This window comes from Macaca thibetana, chromosome 9, assembly GCF_024542745.1.
Source record: "Macaca thibetana thibetana isolate TM-01 chromosome 9, ASM2454274v1, whole genome shotgun sequence".
Taxonomy (NCBI): Eukaryota; Metazoa; Chordata; class Mammalia; order Primates; family Cercopithecidae; genus Macaca; species Macaca thibetana.
Genome location: NC_065586.1, coordinates 85,317,920 through 85,341,148, shown reverse-complemented (window position 1 = coordinate 85,341,148; position 23,229 = coordinate 85,317,920). Strand labels below are relative to the sequence as shown.

Below are 23,229 nucleotides of genomic sequence, written 5' to 3'. Positions count from 1 at the left end.
ATTCTTGGTAGGAAGTGGTACATGGTGGCAGGCACTTATGGTTTTGGCTACTCAGGTGGCTGAGGAGGGAAGATCTCTTGAGGTCAGGAGTTTAAGGCCAAAGCGTGCTATGACTGTGCTTGTAAATAGCCACTGCACTCTAGCCTGAGCAACATCACAAGACCCTGACTCTAATAAATGAATAAAAATTATAAAAATTCTCGGTCAGGTTTCTATTCCCATCACTTCCTCTGCTTCAGGACTTCTAATGCTGTGTAGTTGGTTCTGCATTTTTCTATTTGAAACCAAACCTAAAATACACATGCTTTTGAATATGACCAATAAAATACACTCCAAGAATTTGTGATCTTAGCAAAGCTCTCAGGTGTGATCTTAGATGTGTGATTTTAGGTGTGATCTCAGGTGTGAATAAATGTCCGGTAATGTGTTTGGATCACATAGATCCCTTGTGATTACCAGCAACTGGACACATGTAAACAAACATTTGAGTTTATTGTAAGATTTTAGGCTTGGCTCACTGACCAGCAGGTCTTGGCTACAGTAGGGCCTTGGGAAATAGAAGTCCAGCTAGAATGCTGTAGAACTCCTGAAATTCCCTCCTTTCTAATTCTTGTCTTTGCTCATTGGTTTTGCTCTTAGGTTTTGTTGCAGGTCAGTGACCCTGGCCACATGGAATAGAAACCTTCCATGTTTAGGTCTCCTTTGATTGGGAGACTGAGGATGAAAACTGCTCATTCCAAAGGTAAAATTTTAAGGAAAATGATTCTTATTGTCCCAGCAGATGTAGTTGCCTAAAACAGCATTAATAAGCCTTGGTGAATGAATGCAGGGATGTGTTGTGGAAGAATAGATGCTCCTGCCACAGACACATGGATTGAAGAGAAAAGAATGACGGGGGTGGCCAGGCAATAGAGTATGTGTTATACCAAAGTATTTTGTATGTCATCAGGTTATATATTTTTGAAGACAGCAATTGGGAAAGACTGTTGTCTAAATCTCAAATAATGGGATTAAGAAACTATGATTAAGTATAGAGTTTATTTGAGCACAAACTTGAGGGTAATCACTCAGGAAACACAGACACCTAATGGTTGGAGTTAGCATTCCAAAGTGGGGAAGTTAAGGTTTAACTTACACAGGCAGTAAACAGGGTTGCAGCATTTTCCATATAAGGTCGGTACATACATTGTAGCTATTTGATCAGTTATTACTTGCTACATTCCAAGAAAGATTGCTTTACCATTCCATCAGGAGGGATGATACTTTCAGGGGGTCTTGTGTCTGGTGCCACAAGGCCTTTCTTGATCATTTACAGGAAAAAGCAGAAGTTGCAGTTGCATGCTACATAACTCAGGCCACACAGCCACATTCCTCTCAAGGCTCAAAATAAGGTAAAGTTCCAACAGCTTTAAGTTTGCATTATTTAATTTCATAGTTGTTCTATTTAGTTATAAGACCATTAAACGGATAGTGGTGACCTCTGTGTTAAAACATAGGGTTCAGGTCAGCAGCCAGCCTCAGAGCCCTCTCATAGCACAGCAAGGCGTCACTTACTTCTCCTTTCAATTTGTGGATGAGCCCAAGGAGGCTGACACTTTCCACAACCCGTACATTCCGGTGAACACATCTTTTAGCCAATTTCTCTAAAGCATTGAGAAGTTTTTCCCTGGAAAGGGACATTTTTTCTATTTTCAAACCTTTTAAATAGTGGGTGATTGCTTTATCTTCAGATTTCCCATGGTGTTCTTGGAAAGAGCCGTAGCGGTAATGAATCTCTTGCTTTAGCTGATCTTCAAAGATCTTCATGCGTAACACTTTCTGAAAATGTTCCTCAGCCTTTCTGTGGTGGCCTATTTCTGCATACATTTCAGCCAGCTCAACATAGGCCATCTCAAATGTGGGCTTTAACATTATAGTCTTTTCAAATTTGCATATAGCCAGTTGAACCAATCTGTTCACAGTTTCCCTATCTTGCCCTCTAGGCTGCCAGTTTGTAGCTTCCTTGATTTGGATCATTTGTGTCTTGTAGCAAAGCCCCATTTGGTGATGCAGGAAGGCAGAAGTGGGTGTTGTCTCCAAGGCCATTTTTAAGAGCTCAAGAGCTTTATCCACAGACCCTTTTTTTCGATAAAACTTGGCTGCATATCGAAAGACGTAGGTCTGTGAAGACATACTGGTCAGAGCTTCTTCAATGTACTTTTCTCCTTCAGCTTCCTGTCCTCCATCCTGAAGCTTCAGGGCAAGGAGAACCCTAATATATACATCATCTGGATTTAGCCTGACAGCTCGTTTTAGGACGTGCAGAGAAAATGTCTCATTCCTCTCTGCTGCTATGTTAAAGTTATCCAGGCGATAGACAGTGATCGCATACCCGGTATTGAATTCAGGGTTTTCAGGGTCCCCTTCCAGAGCCTTTTCAAAGCAGGCCTTGGCCCGTTCATAATTCTTCCCTCCACACTTCGCCAAGGCCCATCCTTCCTCACAGTCCATCTCTGGACACTCCATTCTATAGCAGGAAGGATTTGCAAACTTCTTGCAAGTGTTCTCCACCTTGTCCAGGTAAGTCTGGGCTTCTGCCAGTCTGCCCATGTGGTAATACACCCAGGCAAAGTTGCCCCAGGTCACCAGACTTCTCATATCTGCTTGGTTGGCATGTTCTTTCTGGATTAAGCCTTCAGCCTTTTTCAAGGTCACCAGGGCTTCCTCATTCTGGCCTTTCAGGTGTTTCACATAGGCTAGTAGGTTGTGTATTCCCCCATTGTATTTGGTATCCAGGAACTGAATCTCTTCCCAGATCCTGTTTTCTAAATCAGGAATTTCAGGGGCTTCAATTAACAACTTCCATGTAAAGTGACATCTCAGCTGAATCAGGCTGTCTTCGATAAGCTTTCCATCAGATTCTTCACTGTAAAAATATGCAGGAATTAATTACATTTTGGGAAAGTGTTCAGTCCACTGAAAATGAAGCCAGCACTTCAAATAGTCAAATATTCTCTGTCCTAGTATCCCTGCCTCCATTATCGGGTGCCTCTCTGGGTTCTACGGTCATGTCATTAGGAAAGAGAACAGGTTGACATAAAAACCATGGGGAAACGCTAATCATCTCATAGTGCCAACAGATAGGTTACGTGAAGTCGAAAAGTCAACTCAAAAGAAGTTAATTCTGCTAACATCAAAATAATCTCAGCACCACCCTCAACATTGCAAAACCCATCTTCTTTCTGCTTCCTCCCGACTTTGCAGTGCATGACTAATGCTGTCAGAAGAAATGTGGAGAGAGGGTTCACAGAAAGGTGGGTTCCTTACTCATCTTTTTCATGTTCTCAACACGTAAACACATTTTGGTTTTCTCTCCTCCCATGAAGTGTTCTGAGTAAAATATGAGAGCTGAATACGGTTTCAAATGCTGGACTTCATGAATGCTCAAGCCAGGCTGGAGAACGTGGTAGTGTTTCCTATCTCCTTTGCCTGTGTGAACTTACTCAACCAATCCTAAATGGAGGGGTTCCAAATGGGTGGAACTACCTCACAATGGCAGCCTTACTGATGGGGACAAAAGGAGAGGCATGAATGAACATTACATAGGGAAGATGTGTGTCTTTGAAGAAGTGGCATGTCCCATTTTTGTAAGTCAGTGTTCCTGATGGCAGGTAACCCTGAAGCCTAGTGGAGTACAGGCTACCAAAATCTCAACAATTAGAGTAATCCATCAGCCACCCATGAGGAAGAGAGAATGATATGAGGTCAGTGGGACCAGAAGGGTTTTTTTCCCCAATAGTTCACGCTCCTCTGAAGTGGAACTGAAGTCCTAGTCTCCCTATAAGAACATGAAGGAAGAAAAAGACATTCGTCCTTAATAGTTGAAAAAGTGGTCCTCACATCCCGTGTAAGTATATTTGCTTCTGTGTTCTCAACTAATTACCTACCTTATAGTCTATACTTGACGTATTTTCTATCCATTAGGCCCAAGGAATGATCCCAGAGAGGACCATTATGAAATTTTCTTTTACTCTCTATATAGCAACGTATAGCAAAAACTATTTTTATATGAATCCCGACTCAATTTAACCATAATATAATATAACCACAATCTAATCACAAAAAAATAGACTATGAAACATTCTTTTTTGAAAATAAGGGGAAATAAAAAGTTCATGGCCAGGTGTGGTGGCTCACACCTGCAATCCTAGCATTTTGGGAGGCTGAGGTAGGTGGATTGCCTGAGCTCAGGAGTTCAAAACTAGCCTGGGCCACATGGTGAAAACTCATCTCTACATCTCTACTAAAAGTACAAACAATTGTGAACAAGTATTGACAAGTGCTAAGGTTTTGATACAGTTTGACTGTCCCCACCAAATCTTCTACTGACATTTGATCTCTAGTGTCACAATTTTGGAGATAGGGCCTATTGGGATGTGTTCGGATCATAGAGGTAGGTCTCTCATGAATGACCTGGTGCCATTCTAGTAGCAGTAAGTGAATTCTCATTCTCATGAGACTGGATTGGTTCTTAGGGGAGTAAATTAGTCCTTTGAGAATGGGTTGTTATAATGTCAGGATACCCCCTGGGTTTAGACCCTCTTTGTATGTGCTTCCCATTTGACCTTCTCCAGTGTGTTTTGACACAGCACCAAAGCCCTCACCAGAAGCTGAGAAGATGCCAGAACCATATTTCTTGTACAACCTGTGGAACTGTAAGCTAAATAAACCTTTTTTCTTTAGAAATTGCCCAGCCTCAGGTATTCTTCCATAGCAACACAAAAAGGACTAAGACAATAAGGATGTGGAGAAATTGAAACCCTCATACATTGCTGGTGGAAATGTAAAATGATGCAGCTGCCATGGAAAACAATGTGGTAGTACCTCAATAAGTTAAACATAATATTTACCATATGACACATTCCTGGGTAAACATTCCTGGATGTTCCACATCTGGATATGTACTTAAGATAATTAAAAACAGGTGTTCAAATAAAAACTTGCACACAGATATCCATAGCAGCACTATACATAATGGCCAAAAAATGGAAACAACCCACATGTTCACCAACTGATGGATAGAAAAATGTTAATATATCCCTAAAGTGGAATGTTATGTAGCCACAAAAAGGAATGAAGTACTGATACATGACACAACAGGGATAAACCTTGACAGCACTACACTAAATGAAAAAAACTGATCCAAAAGGCCACTGTTGTATTTTTTTTTTCCTAATTTGGTCTTGAGGTCTCTCTCATGAGAGTGGCTACAATCTATAGCCCTGACTTGAAAGAGCTCCAGGGTATTTGGTCATGGATATTTACAATGTGACTTTCTTGGGGTATTTCTTTATTTTGATGAATAGCTTAATGTCTAAGTGTCTGATCTATGTCTAGGTGTCCCCTTTTATAGGAAACTTGTTTATACTGGGCAGATGCCCTTGTGGTTCTTGCCTGACATGTATTTAGTTTATTTCTGCCGAGATAGCCACTCTCTCGGAAAGCCATGATCCGTGAAGAAGTTGGGTTTGAGTGTGTTGGTCAGGTGAGATACAAAGGAGGCAATTGAAAAAAAAAGTATGTGAAATAACAGAAGCAGCTTATTACTTACAGATCCAGAAAGAAGAGAGCAATATGCCTTGCAGGGCCAATGGGAAAGGGGGAACCACTGAGGACATGCATGCTCAACCAGCGAGTGGGGAATGTGGGCCCAAGCCTTTATGGGAGGCCAGGGTGTCACCTAGGTGGGTTTCCCGCGGAAAGTTCTATTTGGTGGGTTTAGAGCAAGCAGGTGCAAGTTTTGCCAAGGGGTCATGCTGTGACTGAGAGGTGGTCACTGCAGCACATCTACCTGGTCCATATCGGGGGGTGAGGTCAGTGGGGGCAAGTCAAATAGGTCATACCCTGCTATGCTATAGGAAAGTGGTCACCAGGAGGTAGTTCTATAAAGCAGATATCTGGATCAATCACATTGAGGAACTGGAAAAAGGTGAAGAACTAGAAACTGTGTCAAGGGTGACTGAGTCCTGCTTCTGGAATGAGAAAGTCCAACTTAAAATTCAAAAAGGGATGCTTAGGAAATATAAAATTATAAAAATTCAATACAGCCACATAGCATGTGTTTCCATTTATATGAAATATCCACAGTAGGCAAATCCATAGAGACAGAAAGCAGATTAACAGTTGCTGGGGCCTGGGGAAAGGGGCAAGTAGGGAGTGACTGCTTAATGGCTATGGAGTTTCTCCACATAGTGAGAAAAATGTTCTTGAACTAGATAGTGATGATGATTGAACAGTAGTATCATGAATATACTAAATACTACTAAATTGTATACTTTAAAGTAATTAAAATGATAAATTTTATTTTACATGTATTTTATCACAATAAAAAATTACATTGCTAAACTGAATAAAATTCTACAAATTATATACACACTCACATATATATATTTTTCTGTAGTACATGTTGACATAAACATAAAGGAGGAAAACATAAAAGCAAACGAGTTTGCCATCTGAAAAAATCTCATGAGCCCCCACTGGCACCCTTTGGGAAACATTGATTTAAAGGTTTAATGAAATATCATTGAATGTAGAGATCCTGATCCGTATCTCAAAGCTACCACTTATTGTCTATGTGATCTTAACATTTCTAAATCTAAGATTCCTTATTGTAAAATCAGGATCATACAGCCATGCACTGCATAATGATATTTTAGTCCACAAAGAACCACATATTTGGTGGTGGTCCTATAAGATTTTAATGCCACACTTTTGCTGTACCATTTCTATGTTTAAATATGTTTAGATAAACAAATACTTGCCATTGTGTTGCAGTTGCCTACAGTATTCAGTACAGTAACATGCTGCACAGGTTTTTAGCCTAGGCGTGCAGTAGGCTATACCATCTAGGTTTGATGTTTGCACAATAATGAAATTGCCTAACAGCTAAATTTCTCAGAGTGTATCCTCATTGTTACATGATGCATGACTGTGGAAGTACCTGCCTCATAAGTATCTTTTGAGAATTAAAAGGAATAATTTACATAACACTTTTAGAAGCCAGGCTGGCACTTAATAAGAATTCAGAAAGTGATAACTACCTTTATAACATTTAATATTATTATGATTTAATTATCAGTAGCAACTCCATCTGTTTACAGAGGAGGGTTCATCATAGGCCCGTAATGTGCATTTTCTGGAATTTTTACCCCTTCAAAATTTTGACCACTGGAGCATTGAGGGGAAAATTTACAAATCAGTATTAAGTAATGGTGTTTTGTTTTGTTTTGTTTTGTTTTGTTGAGACGGAGTCTCACTCTGTTGCCCAGGCTGGAGTGTAGTGGTGCAACCTCAGCTCACTGCAACTTCTGCCTCCCGGGTTCAAGCGATTCTCCTGCCTCAGCCTCCTGAGTACCACCATGCCCAATTTTTTGTATTTTTAGTAGAGACAGGGTTTCACCATGTTGGCCAGATTGGTCTCGAACTCCTGACCTCAGGTGATCTGCTCACCTTGGCCTTCCAAAGTGCTGGGATTACAGGCATGAGTCACCTCGCCTGGCCTAAGTAACAGTTTTTAAATCAGCTGAGGAATTCCCACATTAAGCCCTTTAGGTAAGGAAGATATGGATCTTCCCAAGCAGATGTGGATCATCTTCAGTCAAGGATATACCAAGAGCCCGGATTTTCCAGGGAAGAGGCAATCTGTTTATCTTAAGCTCAGTCTGATTAAGAAAACCTGTTAAGAGGCCCGCAGTGCAGAAAGTGAGACCAGAAGCCTACGGAGGAAGGCTGTGAGCTTTTCCTAACACATCTCCACTGTATTACCCACAAGACATCAGAGAGGCTGCAAGACTGAGGCTTTCAAAGTCTTGTGGGTCCTGCTTTTTCTCTGTGGTAAGAAACCAGCAGAAAGCAATGCCTCTACCCAGACAAGCTGTCCATTCCTTCCCCAGATCAGACAGAAGTGAATCTGATGGGAAGGAATCTCTCAGATTGGGATCATTTTCTCCCTTCCTGCAAAACTCTTTTCCTATTTCCGCCCCCCCCCCCCCCTTTGGGCTACAGCATGAGGTAAGCTTCCTCAAGTTCACACTAACAAACTAAAAATGCATTAATTAAGCAATTTATGTATGTGCGAATGTGCACACATATGCATGCACACATTCAGTCCATAAGCAGATACTCAAATTGAGGAATCAGAAAACTTGACCTCACTGAGATCTAACCTGTTGAAATAGTATTTAATTATCATTTTTTTCAAAAATTTTAGATATTATGGCAGAGAAGCAAAGAAATCCTTACCTCATGGTTGCTGTGAATTAGGCAGCTGTTCTGCAGGGTTTTGCTTAGCCAGGCTGCTTTGAGATCTGGCTATTCTGTCTTGTGGATTTTCAGTTACCTTTAAACCCCAAGACAGGGTTATATAAGGGAGCTAAACAGCAGCCAATGGTGTAAGCTGTGGGTGTGTCCTTGCAAGTTGGAAACCTCGGAAACCGAAACGAGAAAGTGAAAGTAAAGCTAGCTGAATTCCTGCTTGGGGGAAAATGAAACTTTGTTTCTATTTTGACAAAACAGATAAACTGCAGACCTATAACCATAGATGTTTCTAGTGCTGCAGAAACCCCATCACTGGCCAGCATTTGGATCCAGATTCGCATCGTCGCTAAAGAACATCAGTCCGTTGTTGCCTATTGTGGCAGCTGGTGGCTGGATTCTGGATGACTACACAGAAAAATGGGAATTGAAGGAGGTAGCTCTATTTTCAGTTTCTATATTTAGAAGGAATCTACTATCAAATCTAAAAACCTACTCTTAATTGAGTAATAAGGCTTTTGGTTGCTACTTTTGGTTTCAGCTTGATGGAAATAAGTAACCAATCTGGTTTAGGAATGAAGGAAAGAGGACAATACCTAGAAAGCCTTCTAACCCCTGATGACTTAGGCAGGAGGTAAAAGCAAGGAGCTATGGTTTGGAATAGGGAGCCCTCTATTCCTGCAGCATGGACACTGTCTTCTGAATCAAATTCCAGTACAACCTCAACTACAGTTCATGGAATTTGAGTTTAAATAGTTAGCAACTACTTGGCACATAGAAGCATGCAAGTAAGTGGTGATGATTATTCTTATTATTTTCAGTCATCAAGTAAAAAATGATTCTTGGCTGGGCACGGTGGCTCATGCCTGTAATCCCAGCACTTTGGAAGGCCGAGGTGAGCAGATGACGAGGTCAGGAGATGGAGACCATCCTGGCCAACATGGTGAAACCCTGTCTCTACTAAAATACAAACAATTAGCCCGGCATGGTGGTGCATGCCTATAGTCCCACCTACTCGGGAGGCTGAGGAAGGGGAATTGCTTGAACCCAGGAGGTGGAGGTTGCAATGAGCCGAGATCACACCACTGCACCCCAGTCTGGTGACAGAGCAAGACTCTGTCTCAAAAGAAAAAAAAAAAGATTTTTGTCCAGGTGCATTGGCTCAGGCCTGTAAGTCCCAGCATTTTGGAAGACAAGGTGGGAGGATCACTTGAGCCCAGGAATTGTAGACCAGCCTGGACAACATAGTGAGACCCCCAACTCTACAAAAAACAAACAAACAAACAAACAAAAAGGCTGGGTGTGGTGGTGTGTGTCTGTGGTCCCAGCTACTCAGGAAGCTGAGGTGGGAGGCTCACTTGAGCCCAGGAGGTAGAGGCTGCAGTGAGCCATGGTCACACCACTGCACTCCAGCCTGGGCAACAGAGTGAGCCCCTGTCTCAAATAATCATAACAACAACAACAATAAATAAAAACAATGCTTCTTAAAATAAAGCTACCTACTTTGTCTTTTAAAATAAGAAGCAGAAGAGGAGCAGGTACAAGAGTGTTTTCCTTTTGGAAACACTTAACTGGGCACACTGCCAGATCTAAACAATTTCTGCTCAACTCTGCCAGACTCATCTCCCACGTCAGCTCTCACCAGTTCTGTAAGCTTCCACAGAGAGTTCAACAACTAGTTAGAAAGTGCTACACAAATAAGAATTTCTGAACTAATAGGACAGGTTTTGTCATGTGCTCAGATACATGATCAGGCCACAAGCAAATGTTGAAATAGATGAGTTAGAAAACATCTCCTTTTGGGGAGCAAGATGTCTTTGGAATTCTTATGGGAAAAAAAATGAGTTTTCAATTTGCCAATGCACTAGATAGCATGCAGAGATATGAGCAAAAAGTTTATCTTGCCATTGCTGTGAATTTGGCAGCAGTCTTGGTTCTATGGGACTCTGGCCCGGGCTGATTACGTATTCAGAATCTTGCTTAGTGTCTCTTTGGGACAAACAAACCCAAGAGGGAAACAGGATAGAACAACATTAACAAAGAAAAGCTAATCGTGTGCGTGTGTGCATGTGTGTGTGTGTTTACAGATAAAAAAGAAAATGGAAACCAGGGAGAATAAAACTTTTAGAAAACGAAATTTCAGCACTCGGTTGTGTGTTCATTCCCAGGAGTCTAAGCTGGGCTCTGCAAGGGACTAACCAGTTATGATAAACTGCTTCACCTCTATGAATCTCAATTTCCTCAGCTGATAAGTCATTTGGAATAGGTTGACAGATCTCAACCCTCACTGCACATTAGAATCAGTCAGGTAAATTTCAAAAATAATGCTAACTACGCCCCATCCCAGACCAATCTGAACATGTCCTTAGGTACAGGCCCCCAGCTCAGTATTAAAAACAAATCTTCAGCCTGGGCACAGTGGCTCACACCTGTAATCCCAGAACTTTGGGGGGCCAAGACGGGCGGATCACTTGAGGTCGGGAGTTCGAGACCAGCCTGACTAACATGGAGAAACCCGTCTCTACTAAAAATACCTAATTAGCCGGGCATGGTGGCACAAGCCTGTAATCCCAGCTACTTGGGAGGCTGAGCAGGAGAATTGCTTGAACCTGGGAGGTGGAGGTTGTGGTGAGCCAAGATCGTGCCATTTCACTGCACTCCCAGCTTGGACAACAAGAGCGAAACTCCATCTCAAAAAAAGAAAAGAAAGAAATCTTCAGGTGATTTTGATGCAGATCTGCGCCGGGAACCAGGGCCTCGATTATCCCTAATGTCTATTGTATGTCTGAAATTCTCTGACTGAGAGAGATGGGACTCAATCCCTGAACCCACTTCCTGTTCTGTGAGGCCCAGATTCAGTATTTTACTACTCCATGCCTTGTTTCCTCACCTACACAATGGGTAATGAGCTCCTCAGTCTCCTCTTCATTCACAGGATGATATGGAAAAAGAATGTTATTCTGAGTGTATTTTTTTTAAAATTATAATATGGAGAGATGCTAAGCCATTTCTGTTGAAGGGTCTGAAATATCCAATCACAGCTTATTAAGGAACGGGCTCCATAGAAGTTGCCCCTGTCTTTTCCAAGATCATCTCTTGTAGTCTAAAATCTCTTGTCAGCTTGCTAATGACCAGGTAGAATAGTATCTAGTGACCTGGTTACCTAATGAAAAGCTGATTTCTTGTTAGAAACAAATTCAGCCCCTAGGTGGTACTACTTCCTTGGGCTTCTCTGTCTCCTCAGTCATCCTTTCTGTCAGTTTGTACTGCAGAAGTTGCTACTGTACTTGTTTTTTGGTAATCATAGTTAAATGAAGGCACTGTAGTGACATGAAAGACATACAAGATGCTTCATGCTAGGATCATAAAAACCAAAGCCTTAACTGAAGTCATCAATCCATTTCCATTTTCCTGCGTCTTTGATTTTCCTTACATTTTTTCAGATAATCATAAAAGTTAAGTTTCTAGATATTTCTTTTTTTAAATTATAATTTAACATTTAACAATGGGAATATCTCTGCTAATTACATGTTATATACTCTTTGAATGTATTCAATCAGAAAGATATTTTTAGCTATAGCCTATTTTCTGAGAAATGTAATTCTCAGTGTTCTGACCACTGTATGAAAACTATTTTGTTGGCTTCTGAGATTTTTCCTAAACTGCTTCCAATTGCATCCATGGAGAGAGGACTCGGAGTCCAGAAATTCTTCGTTGTAAATGATTTGATGACTTACATATCTTCTCATGAAACTTCAAGAGACCTCTCAGCCCACGAGAGCACTCAGCCCACCTTGACCCACAGTTGGGTTTACTGCAACCTATTCAAGTACTACTAGAATTTTTATCAGCCCTGTTTTTTTTTGTTTGTTTTTTTGTTTTTTGTTTTTTGTTTTTTTTTTACATTTCAGGCATATTTTGAAACAACTATAGACACAAGAAGTTTCAGAAAAGATCCTGTGTACTTTTCATCCAACTTCCCCAAATAGTGACATCTTATATAACTGTAGTACAATATTAAAACCAGGAAAATGACATGGATGCTGTGTATATATTTTGAAAATAAAAAATATCATGAATCTTACAAACTCAGGTACATTGGATTTTTTTACTTAACATAAAAAATCTTACATACATATTTTTCCTCCCAAACTAAACATTCCTTTTCGAAGCGATACCAACGTTATTTTTCACGTGATCTCTTACATAATACACCAACAACCATCTCTGAATAATAAAATTAACAAAACACCTCCAGAATGGTGCTAAGTAGAGTGTAAGAATTTTTGGGGGGCCAGGTGTGGTGACCCACACCTGTAATCCCAGCACTGTGGGAGGTCAAGACGGGTGGATCACCTGAGGTCAGGGGTTCGAGACCAGGTTGGCCAACATGGCGAAACCCGTCTCTACCAAAAATAGAAAAATTAGCTGGGGTGGTGGCACCCACCTGTAATCCCAGCTACTCAGGAGGTGGAGGCAAGAGAATCACTTGAACCGAGGAGGCAGAGATTGCAGTGAGTTGAGATCACGCCACTGCACTCCAGCCTAGGTGACAGAGCGAGACGCTGTCTCAAAAAAAAAAAAAAAAAAAAAAAAAGGAATTTTTTTGCATGTTTTCTTTAATAAGCTATATCCTATTAAACATGTAGAGTCAAATTATAGCACATTTTAAAATCACTTGGAATCCTTCCTCCCTATGTGATTTTATCCACTATTGCCTGCATATTTTGGATCATTTGTCTCAGTTTGCTGTACTTTTTAGATACTGCTATTTGCCCTTTTTATCCAAACATTTTATTATTATACATGGTCAAGCAGAGAGAAAAGTTGAGAGTATTTTACAATGAACACTTGTATAACTAGATTATACAGTTAACATATTACTATATTTACTTTATTACATATCTATTCATCCACTCATTTCTCTATCCACCCATCCATTTATTTTATATTTTCTTTTGCATAAAAGGGCCTTCAGTACAATTAATTGATAAAACATTTAGCATACATATGTGAATTGCTTTTCTAAATATAAATTTGGTTTTATAATTAGGCAATATACTGACATGGTTGCAAAAACAAACACAGAGAAGTCTGGCTCCTATTGCTGTCCCTTTCCTTTTTCCTCTTTTTCTTATTGGTAACCATTACAAAATTTCATTTATCCGTCCACTGTTTTCATTTTAATGTAAGCAGGTAGATATAAGTTTTATATACCCTCCAATTTTTTCCCTCTTCTTCGCTGGCCCATATTGCATGTAGAAGCCACTGATAAAAGCAGCACTTTAGATGATATTCAGCCAACCAATCCATAATTGTTCATTGAGTCCCTCTTACGTTCCCAGGGTATGGTGAATTGATGTTGTTAAAATAGTTTATTTTTATTTTTATTTATTTGTTTTATTTATTTATTTATTTTTTGAGACAGAGTGTCGCTCTGTTGCCCAGACTGGAGTACAGCGGCACGATCTTGGCTCACTGCAAGCTCCGCCTCTGGGTTCATGCCATTCTCCTGCCTCAGCCTCCCAAGTAGCTGGGACTACAGGCACCCGCCACCACGCCCGGCTAATTTTTTATATTTTTAGTAGAGATGGGGTTTCACCGTGTTAGCCAGGATCGTCTTGATTTCCTGACCTCATGATCTGCCCGCCTTGGCCTCCCAAAGAGCTGGGATTACAGGCGTGAGCCACCGTGCCTAGCCTAAAATAGTTTTAAGACTTACCTGGTGCTCATCCAAACACATACACCACCACCCCCCCCACACACACACACTCTCTCTCTCTCTCACACACACACACACACACACACACTCATATACCCACAGACTCATAAACTCTATTAAGTAGCCTCAGTTGCTAAGGGAAAAGGTTTTGGCTCCAGTACCTGGAGTGGTGGGAAGGTTTCAATATTAATTAATGAGTGAATTTGATTCAATACAACCTAATTTCCTCACAACTTACTAACTAGCTGAGTAATTTTACTTCATTTGTGATGAATTCAGCCAAGAGGACTATAACTCTCCTGCTACTTCTTTTTGCCAAGAGTAACCAGTAGCTAAGGAGCAAATAGCTGTTGGTTTACTAACAATTACAGAACTAAGCCAAACAAAAGCTTAAAGTTGTCCAGTTAGAAGAACATTGTCTCTGTGTTTTCTAATTAGTAGAGCTATGTCTTCAGATTTCTCATTTAGATTAATTCCATGAGTGGAGGCAAATCCTCCCTACAAGAAGCTCTGTGGCAGTTACAGGTAAGGAATTCAGAGGCCAGGTGAGCCCAAATCACACCTTGTTTACAGGAAAAAGTCAATAGTAGTTTCCTCTGGTTAAATTTAATAAGTATATTCTTTGTTTAGTATCAACAAAGTTGAAAAAGGTGTTACTCCTGTGCTTTCCACATGTCATCTAAATGACTCCACTCCCCTGCCATGTCTCCCCACTCTCCCAAGTCTCCATCATTGGTCAATCCCAGCTCTCAAGGATCCAAGTAACATAAGTCAATCTTCCAATCCCATGGTCTATAGTAGTAAATGCCTCCCTAGTATTTTAAAAAATTCTTGGTAGGAAGTGGTACATGGTGGCAGGCACTTATGGTTTTGGCTACTCAGGTGGCTGAGGAGGGAAGATCTCTTGAGGTCAGGAGTTTAAGGCCAAAGCGTGCTATGACTGTGCTTGTAAATAGCCACTGCACTCTAGCCTGAGCAACATCACAAGACCCTGACTCTAATAAATGAATAAAAATTATAAAAATTCTCGGTCAGGTTTCTATTCCCATCACTTCCTCTGCTTCAGGACTTCTAATGCTGTGTAGTTGGTTCTGCATTTTTCTATTTGAAACCAAACCTAAAATACACATGCTTTTGAATATGACCAATAAAATACACTCCAAGAATTTGTGATCTTAGCAAAGCTCTCAGGTGTGATCTTAGATGTGTGATTTTAGGTGTGATCTCAGGTGTGAATAAATGTCCGGTAATGTGTTTGGATCACATAGATCCCTTGTGATTACCAGCAACTGGACACATGTAAACAAACATTTGAGTTTATTGTAAGATTTTAGGCTTGGCTCACTGACCAGCAGGTCTTGGCTACAGTAGGGCCTTGGGAAATAGAAGTCCAGCTAGAATGCTGTAGAACTCCTGAAATTCCCTCCTTTCTAATTCTTGTCTTTGCTCATTGGTTTTGCTCTTAGGTTTTGTTGCAGGTCAGTGACCCTGGCCACATGGAATAGAAACCTTCCATGTTTAGGTCTCCTTTGATTGGGAGACTGAGGATGAAAACTGCTCATTCCAAAGGTAAAATTTTAAGGAAAATGATTCTTATTGTCCCAGCAGATGTAGTTGCCTAAAACAGCATTAATAAGCCTTGGTGAATGAATGCAGGGATGTGTTGTGGAAGAATAGATGCTCCTGCCACAGACACATGGATTGAAGAGAAAAGAATGACGGGGGTGGCCAGGCAATAGAGTATGTGTTATACCAAAGTATTTTGTATGTCATCAGGTTATATATTTTTGAAGACAGCAATTGGGAAAGACTGTTGTCTAAATCTCAAATAATGGGATTAAGAAACTATGATTAAGTATAGAGTTTATTTGAGCACAAACTTGAGGGTAATCACTCAGGAAACACAGACACCTAATGGTTGGAGTTAGCATTCCAAAGTGGGGAAGTTAAGGTTTAACTTACACAGGCAGTAAACAGGGTTGCAGCATTTTCCATATAAGGTCGGTACATACATTGTAGCTATTTGATCAGTTATTACTTGCTACATTCCAAGAAAGATTGCTTTACCATTCCATCAGGAGGGATGATACTTTCAGGGGGTCTTGTGTCTGGTGCCACAAGGCCTTTCTTGATCATTTACAGGAAAAAGCAGAAGTTGCAGTTGCATGCTACATAACTCAGGCCACACAGCCACATTCCTCTCAAGGCTCAAAATAAGGTAAAGTTCCAACAGCTTTAAGTTTGCATTATTTAATTTCATAGTTGTTCTATTTAGTTATAAGACCATTAAACGGGTAGTGGTGACCTCTGTGTTAAAACATAGGGTTCAGGTCAGCAGCCAGCCTCAGAGCCCTCTCATAGCACAGCAAGGCGACACTTACTTCTCCTTTCAATTTGTGGATGAGCCCAAGGAGGCTGACACTTTCCACAACCCGTACATTCCGGTGAACACATCTTTTAGCCAATTTCTCTAAAGCATTGAGAAGTTTTTCCCTGGAAAGGGACATTTTTTCTATTTTCAAACCTTTTAAATAGTGGGTGATTGCTTTATCTTCAGATTTCCCATGGTGTTCTTGGAAAGAGCCGTAGCGGTAATGAATCTCTTGCTTTAGCTGATCTTCAAAGATCTTCATGCGTAACACTTTCTGAAAATGTTCCTCAGCCTTTCTGTGGTGGCCTATTTCTGCATACATTTCAGCCAGGTCAACATAGGCCATCTCAAACGTGGGCTTTAACATTATAGTCTTTTCAAATTTGCATATAGCCAGTTGAACCAATCTGTTCACAGTTTCCCTATCTTGCCCTCTAGGCTGCCAGTTTGTAGCTTCCTTGATTTGGATCATTTGTGTCTTGTAGCAAAGCCCCATTTGGTGATGCAGGAAGGCAGAAGTGGGTGTTGTCTCCAAGGCCATTTTTAAGAGCTCAAGAGCTTTATCCACAGACCCTTTTTTTCGATAAAACTTGGCTGCATATCGAAAGACGTAGGTCTGTGAAGACATACTGGTCAGAGCTTCTTCAATGTACTTTTCTCCTTCAGCTTCCTGTCCTCCATCCTGAAGCTTCAGGGCAAGGAGAACCCTAATATATACATCATCTGGATTTAGCCTGACAGCTCGTTTTAGGACGTGCAGAGAAAATGTCTCATTCCTCTCTGCTGCTATGTTAAAGTTATCCAGGCGATAGACAGTGATCGCATACCCGGTATTGAATTCAGGGTTTTCAGGGTCCCCTTCCAGAGCCTTTTCAAAGCAGGCCTTGGCCCGTTCATAATTCTTCCCTCCACACTTCGCCAAGGCCCATCCTTCCTCACAGTCCATCTCTGGACACTCCATTCTATAGCAGGAAGGATTTGCAAACTTCTTGCAAGTGTTCTCCACCTTGTCCAGGTAAGTCTGGGCTTCTGCCAGTCTGCCCATGTGGTAATACACCCAGGCAAAGTTGCCCCAGGTCACCAGACTTCTCATATCTGCTTGGTTGGCATGTTCTTTCTGGATTAAGTCTTCAGCCTTTTTCAAGGTCACCAGGGCTTCCTCATTCTGGCCTTTCAGGTGTTCCACGTAGGCTAGTAGGTTGTGTATTCCCACATTGTATTTGGTATCCAGGAACTGAATCTCTTCCCAGATCCTGTTTTCTAAATCAGGAATTTCAGGGGCTTCAATTAACAACTTCCATGTAAAGTGACATCTCAGCTGAATCAGGCTGTCTTCGATAAGCTTTCCATCAGATTCTTCACTGTAAAAGTATGCAGGAATTAATTACGTTTTAGGAAAGTGTTCAGTCCACTGAAAATGAAGCCAGCACTTCAAATAGTCAAATATTCTCTGTCCTAGTATCCCTGCCTCCATTATCGGGTGCCTCTCTGGGTTCTACGGTCATGTCATCAGGAAAGAGAACAGGTTGACATAAAAACCATGGGGAAATGCTAATCATCTCGTAGTGCCAACAGATAGGTTACGTGAAGTCGAAAAGTCAACTCAAAAGAAGTTAATTCTGCTAACATCAAAATAATCTCAGCACCACCCTCAACATTGCAAAACCCATCTTCTTTCTGCTTCCTCCCGACTTTGCAGTGCATGACTAATGCTGTCAGAAGAAATGTGGAGAGAGGGTTCACAGAAAGGTGGGTTCCTTACTCATTTTTTTCATGTTCTCAACACGTAAACACATTTTGGTTTTCTCTCCTCCCATGAAGTGTTCTGAGTAAAATATGAGAGCTGAATACGGTTTCAAATGCTGGACTTCATGAATGCTCAAGCCAGGCTGGAGAACGTGGTAGTGTTTCCTATCTCCTTTGCCTGTGTGAACTTACTCAACCAATCCTAAATGGAGGGGTTCCAAATGGGTGGAACTACCTCACAATGGCAGCCTTACTGATGGGGACAAAAGGAGAGGCATGAATGAACATTACATAGGGAATATGTGTGTCTTTGAAGAAGTGGCACGTCCCACTTTTGTAAGTCAGTGTTCCTGATATCAGGTAACCCTGAAGCCTAGTGGAGTACAGGCTACCAAAATCTCAACAATTAGAGTAATCCATCAGCCACCCACGAGGAAGAGAGAATAATATGAGGTCAGTGGGACCAGAAGGGTTTTTTTCCCCAATAGTTCACGCTCCTCTGAAGTGGAACTGAAGTCCTAGTCTCCCTATAAGAACATGAAGGAAGAAAAAGACATTCGTCCTTAATAGTTGAAAAAGTGGTCCTCACATCCCGTGTAAGTATATTTGCTTCTGTGTTCTCAACTAATTACCTACCTTATAGTCTATACTTGACATATTTTCTATCCATTAGGCCCAAGGAATGATCCCAGAGAGGACCATTATGAAATTTTCTTTTACTCTCTATATAGCAACGTATAGCAAAAACTATTTTTATATGAATCCCGACTCAATATAACCATAATATAATATAACCACAATCTAATCCCAAATAAACAGACTATGAAACATTCTTTTTTGAAAATAAAGGGAAAGAAAAAGTTCATGGCCGGGTGTGGTGGCTCACACCTGTAATCCTAGCATTTTGGGAGGCTGAGGTAGGTGGATTGCCTGAGCTCAGGAGTTCAAAACTAGCCTGGGCCACATGGTGAAAACTCATCTCTACATCTCTACTAAAAGTACAAAAAATTAGCCAGCGTCATGGCACATGTCTGTAGTCCCAGCTACTCTGGAGACTGAGGCACAAGAATTGCTTGAATCTGGAAAGTGGAGGTTACAGTGAGCTGAGATCATGCCACTGCACTCCAGGCTGGGCAATAGAGCCAGACTCTGTCTCAGAAAAAAAATTAATAATGAAGAAAAGAAAGGAAAGGAAAGAAAGGAAGAAAGGAAAGGATTCACAAGATAATGAATAGCACCACAAAGTTGGGCAGAGGATACTCAGGCTTATGACTGCCGCTTCGAGCACAGCTGGCAGCTCAATACAGCCCTTGCTTTTCCCTCAGAGTCTCCCCCTAAAAAACTCCCTACTATGCTTAGACCTTCCTTGAGAGCATTCCTGCCCACAATCCCAAGCCATCTTCTCCATCCTTGAGTCTGTGGAATATGAGCGTCCTGGCACTGTCTCTTCTCGCTTTATGATAGCATTGTGTAGTTGACTGCTGAGACGAGGAGTTTCAGAAATCTTCCTTCCAACTGTGGCCCAGGAAGATTACCCAATGAAACTTGTGTGTGAAAGTGTGTGTGGGGGACATATGCTGGGTGAGGTGGGGTCAGGAGTAGGCAAAATCAATATTCTGCTTAAGAATCCTCACTGAAAATAGTCACCACCCATATAGAAGATGGAATCAGCAGGAGTTTTTGACCCAAATCCTCCACTCATGCCCACTGTGGCCTGTGCTATATGATGAGAACAGACACTACCCAGGGAAAATAATCCACACATGCTTCCATTACTCTAGAGCTTCTGGAATATTTGAAGATAAGCCATTCCAAGCTTTCTAAATATGTACCCAATCTCAGCATCTCAGCTGCTGGCCCACCCAGCACATTTGTGAGCAGTAGAAAGATATCAGTCTTCCTCTGAGTGATCTAATCATGGCCATGCATTGATAGATGGAAAAAAGTATACTAGATTTTTGTCTTTCACTGAGATTGTAGAATTTCAAGTGCACAACTTACACAACCTTATAAGGCTGCCCTGCCAAATTCCAGAAGAGAATTATTGCTCTTTCTTATAGGTGGTTGTTCATCAACAGGTATTTTCTTGACTTGGGCCCTGGGAAGACTACGGAGTAGACTATCACCCTAGAGGTGTCCTCACTCTCTAAAATAGAAATGCTGAGAGCCTAAAGTCCTCCTTTTACCTGGTGAGCATACAGAAAGTGCTGTTATTAGTAGTATACATATTATCATCAAATTAGGCCCCAGCGTGGTGGCTAATGCCTGTAATCCCAACACTTTGAGAGTTCAAGGGACGTGAATTGCTTAAGCCCAGAAGTTCATGACCAGCATGGGCAACAAACACAGCGAAACCCTCTCTCTCAAAAAAATACAAAAATTAGCCAGGCCTGGTGATTCACACCAGTAGTCCCAGCGACTTGGGCTGAGGTGAGAGCATCACCTGAGCCTGGGGAGGTGGAGGTTGCAGTGAGCTGTGATCATGCCACTGCACTCCAGACTGAGTGACAGAGGGAGGCCCTATCTGAAAAAAAAAAAAAAACAATGAGTTCGTGCATGTATGTAGTGGCCTAATCCCTGTATGCCTGTGGCAGACAGGGACTCATCACCATATTTTGTCAGGCATTTCCCTGGATCTTGTCCACTTAAGCTCCACTTAAGCTGTCTTGATTAATAAGCATGAATGGAAGGAGGAGCTCAATCTGCTCCTTTATCCCTGAACCAGTGGGATCAGGAGTATTCTTATGTGGGCATTATTCAGTCTGGGATAGTCCAGATTCCCCTTAGGCCACCTCAGGTCAGTGGCTTCTAGAAACATAGGCACAGGCCATTGCAAAACCTTTCACACAGACTAGCTACCAAAGCAGCGGGGAATGAAAGGCTTGTTTTCTGTCAACTCCACAGATGCAGACACAACTAACACCTTTTTTTTTTTTTTTTTGAGACAGAGTCTCACTCTGTTGCCCAGGCTGGAGTGCAGTGGCACAATCTCGGCTCACTTCAAGCTCTGCCTCCCAGGTTCACACCATTCTCCCACCTTAGCCTCCCGAGTAACTGGGACAACAGGCGCCTGCCACCACACCCGGCTAATTTTTTGTATTTTTTAGTAGAGACGGGTTTTCACCATGTTAGTCAGGATGGTCTTGATCTCCTGACCTCGTGATCTGCCCCCCTCGGCCTCCCAAAGTCCTGGGATTACAGGTGTGAGCCACCATGCCCAGTCACAACTAACATCTTATGACCAGGGGCCCATTATATTAAAAAGAGAGACTTGGGTGCTCTTGTGGTGAATTTTTTTGCAATCCTTCACTTATAATTTCTTCTCAAGACAGGTCTATGTGTTTGCTAGAAAGGAATCTCAAAAGAAGAGTCCCTTTTTCTGTAAGTTCTTCCTCTCCCACTGACTGCAGCATCAGATGGGAGAACTCTAGCAGGTCAGAATACTTTTGAGTGAAAACATTTTCTGCAGGTCACTAGTTCTAAATACAGCAGGAAAAAAAGAAATATATATTTTGTGGAACAAACATCACAACGCCTACAAAATTTCTTATTTTCTAACATCTAGTATAGTGGTTTTTCAAATTTTAGCAGGCAACATGATCACCTGGAAAACTTAGAACACACAGATTGATGGGCCCCACCCTAGAGTTTTTGAGTCAGCAAGTTTAGGGTAGGACCTGAGAATCTGCATTTCTACTACCTTCCCAGGTGATGCTGATGCTGCTAGTCAGGGGACCACACTTTGAGAACAGTTAATTCAGTGAAAAGTAAATTTCATAGTAATCACAGTTTCATAGTTTCACAGTAATCACAAAATTTGACTTGGTTCAAAAACAAACAAACAACAGAAAAACAGCCATCTCTAAAAGTAGCTTCTTTTTCCCACCAGAATTTAACCAAATTATCAAATAAAAAGAAAAATAGCTGCTTCTTCTCACCTGGATGCCTAAAAGGATCTCAATGCTCTTGCCCTGACTGGTCCCCATGCCAGTCTCCTCTCTAGACTCAGGCCTCTGTTCCCTGGTGAACAGTCTTTAAGTGTTGCCTGGGTAATTGTCCCTCTATTAGAAAGTGCTACAGAAATGACATCTTTGGAAATAAGATATCCAAACTCTTTCTCGTTTATTTCCTTAAGAGCATTGCTGCTCTTATTAAGTCAGTTGCCCTTACTAAGCGAGCTCTGTAACAGGAGTTAGGAAACTTGCCTCTGTACGTATATTCTCATCTTGCCCCTCTGGATCTACTTTCCTACATTCTTCGCCATGCTCTGTGCTTGGGAAGCTGACTCTGGACTTTATTAACTCCAAAACTCTTTTATTTTTTACTTTCTTCTGGGGTTGACCCACTGGGGAGCACCAGCCAGATACTCAATTGCAGGAGGAGGTGAAGGTCATGGTATTAATTCTTAAGCTCCCACTGTGCTCTGCTTGAGGTTGTCAGTGATTTTTTCACCAAAGACCTCTTGAGAAGCCCCTCCCCTACAGCCATAGCTTAGAGTCTCCTTGGGTCTGGTTCTCTCCTCTTGCTCCTGTAGGCCCAGGATTATCATGTTACCACTGTTGTAAAACAACACGCCTCCTCCCTCTCTCCTGCAACCAACAAGCACCATCTCCTGATGATTTCCCTAAACTTTGCCCATATTGTCTTAAATAGCCCCCTTATTAAACTCTTCTCAGTTATCATGGTCAGGGTCAGAACCACCAGTGAGACAACTCCCTTAGGAGAAGGCCTGTCAAAAAACTGGCCCTTAAGGAAAGTTTTAGAATTTCAAAGTGTGCAGAAATAAGGTCAGTGAAGCAGAGAAAGCCTTTACCTCATGATGCTGTGAAGACAGTAGTGCTTTGGTTCAGGCTTGGAGGCTCCTTCAAGGTTTGTCCACAGAGTTTTAGGGCTCCTCAGATAAGCTGGGTGCTTATATATGGGAGGTATATCCAGGCAGTTTTTTACACCCTTGATGCCCAGTGAATTGGCAGGGTGAAATGACACAGAGAGAGAGGGGTGTCTCTGCTTTGATTACAAAATACATGCTGAGTTTTGGCAGCTAAGAGGATGTGTGTGTGAGAAACAGTTTTGATATGCAAATTCCCTTGCTGGG

General features: G+C 41.6%; 2 protein-coding genes across 4 annotated transcripts in view; both read right to left on the bottom strand.

The window, feature by feature from the left end:
* The window catches only part of IFIT1 (interferon induced protein with tetratricopeptide repeats 1), a 41,164-nt gene extending 18,131 nt beyond the window's left edge, over window positions 1–23,033 (bottom strand). The window contains exon 1 of one of the 2 annotated variants that reach the window (XM_050805756.1): window positions 22,948–23,033. In XM_050805756.1, the coding sequence (XP_050661713.1) occupies window positions 22,948–22,952 (5 nt within the window). In that variant the 5' untranslated portion in view covers window positions 22,953–23,033. Of the gene's footprint in view, window positions 1–8,283; window positions 8,382–22,947 lie in introns of those variants that run through there. The other variant, XM_050805754.1, reaches the window with a different exon arrangement.
* IFIT1B (interferon induced protein with tetratricopeptide repeats 1B) lies at window positions 1,020–23,039 on the bottom strand. 2 transcript variants are annotated; one of them, XM_050805757.1, is made up of 2 exons: window positions 22,948–23,039; window positions 1,020–2,905 (listed from the first exon to the last, which is right to left on the bottom strand). In XM_050805757.1, the coding sequence occupies exons 1-2, from the start codon at window positions 22,950–22,952 to the stop codon at window positions 1,486–1,488; spliced, it is 1,425 nt and encodes a 474-aa protein (XP_050661714.1). In that variant the 5' UTR covers window positions 22,953–23,039; the 3' UTR covers window positions 1,020–1,485. The 2 variants fall into 2 exon arrangements, with proteins under 2 accessions (XP_050661714.1, XP_050661715.1); XM_050805758.1 differs by lacking the exon at window positions 22,948–23,039 and adding an exon at window positions 8,284–8,391.
* Between the last annotated feature and the right edge of the window lie 190 nt (window positions 23,040–23,229).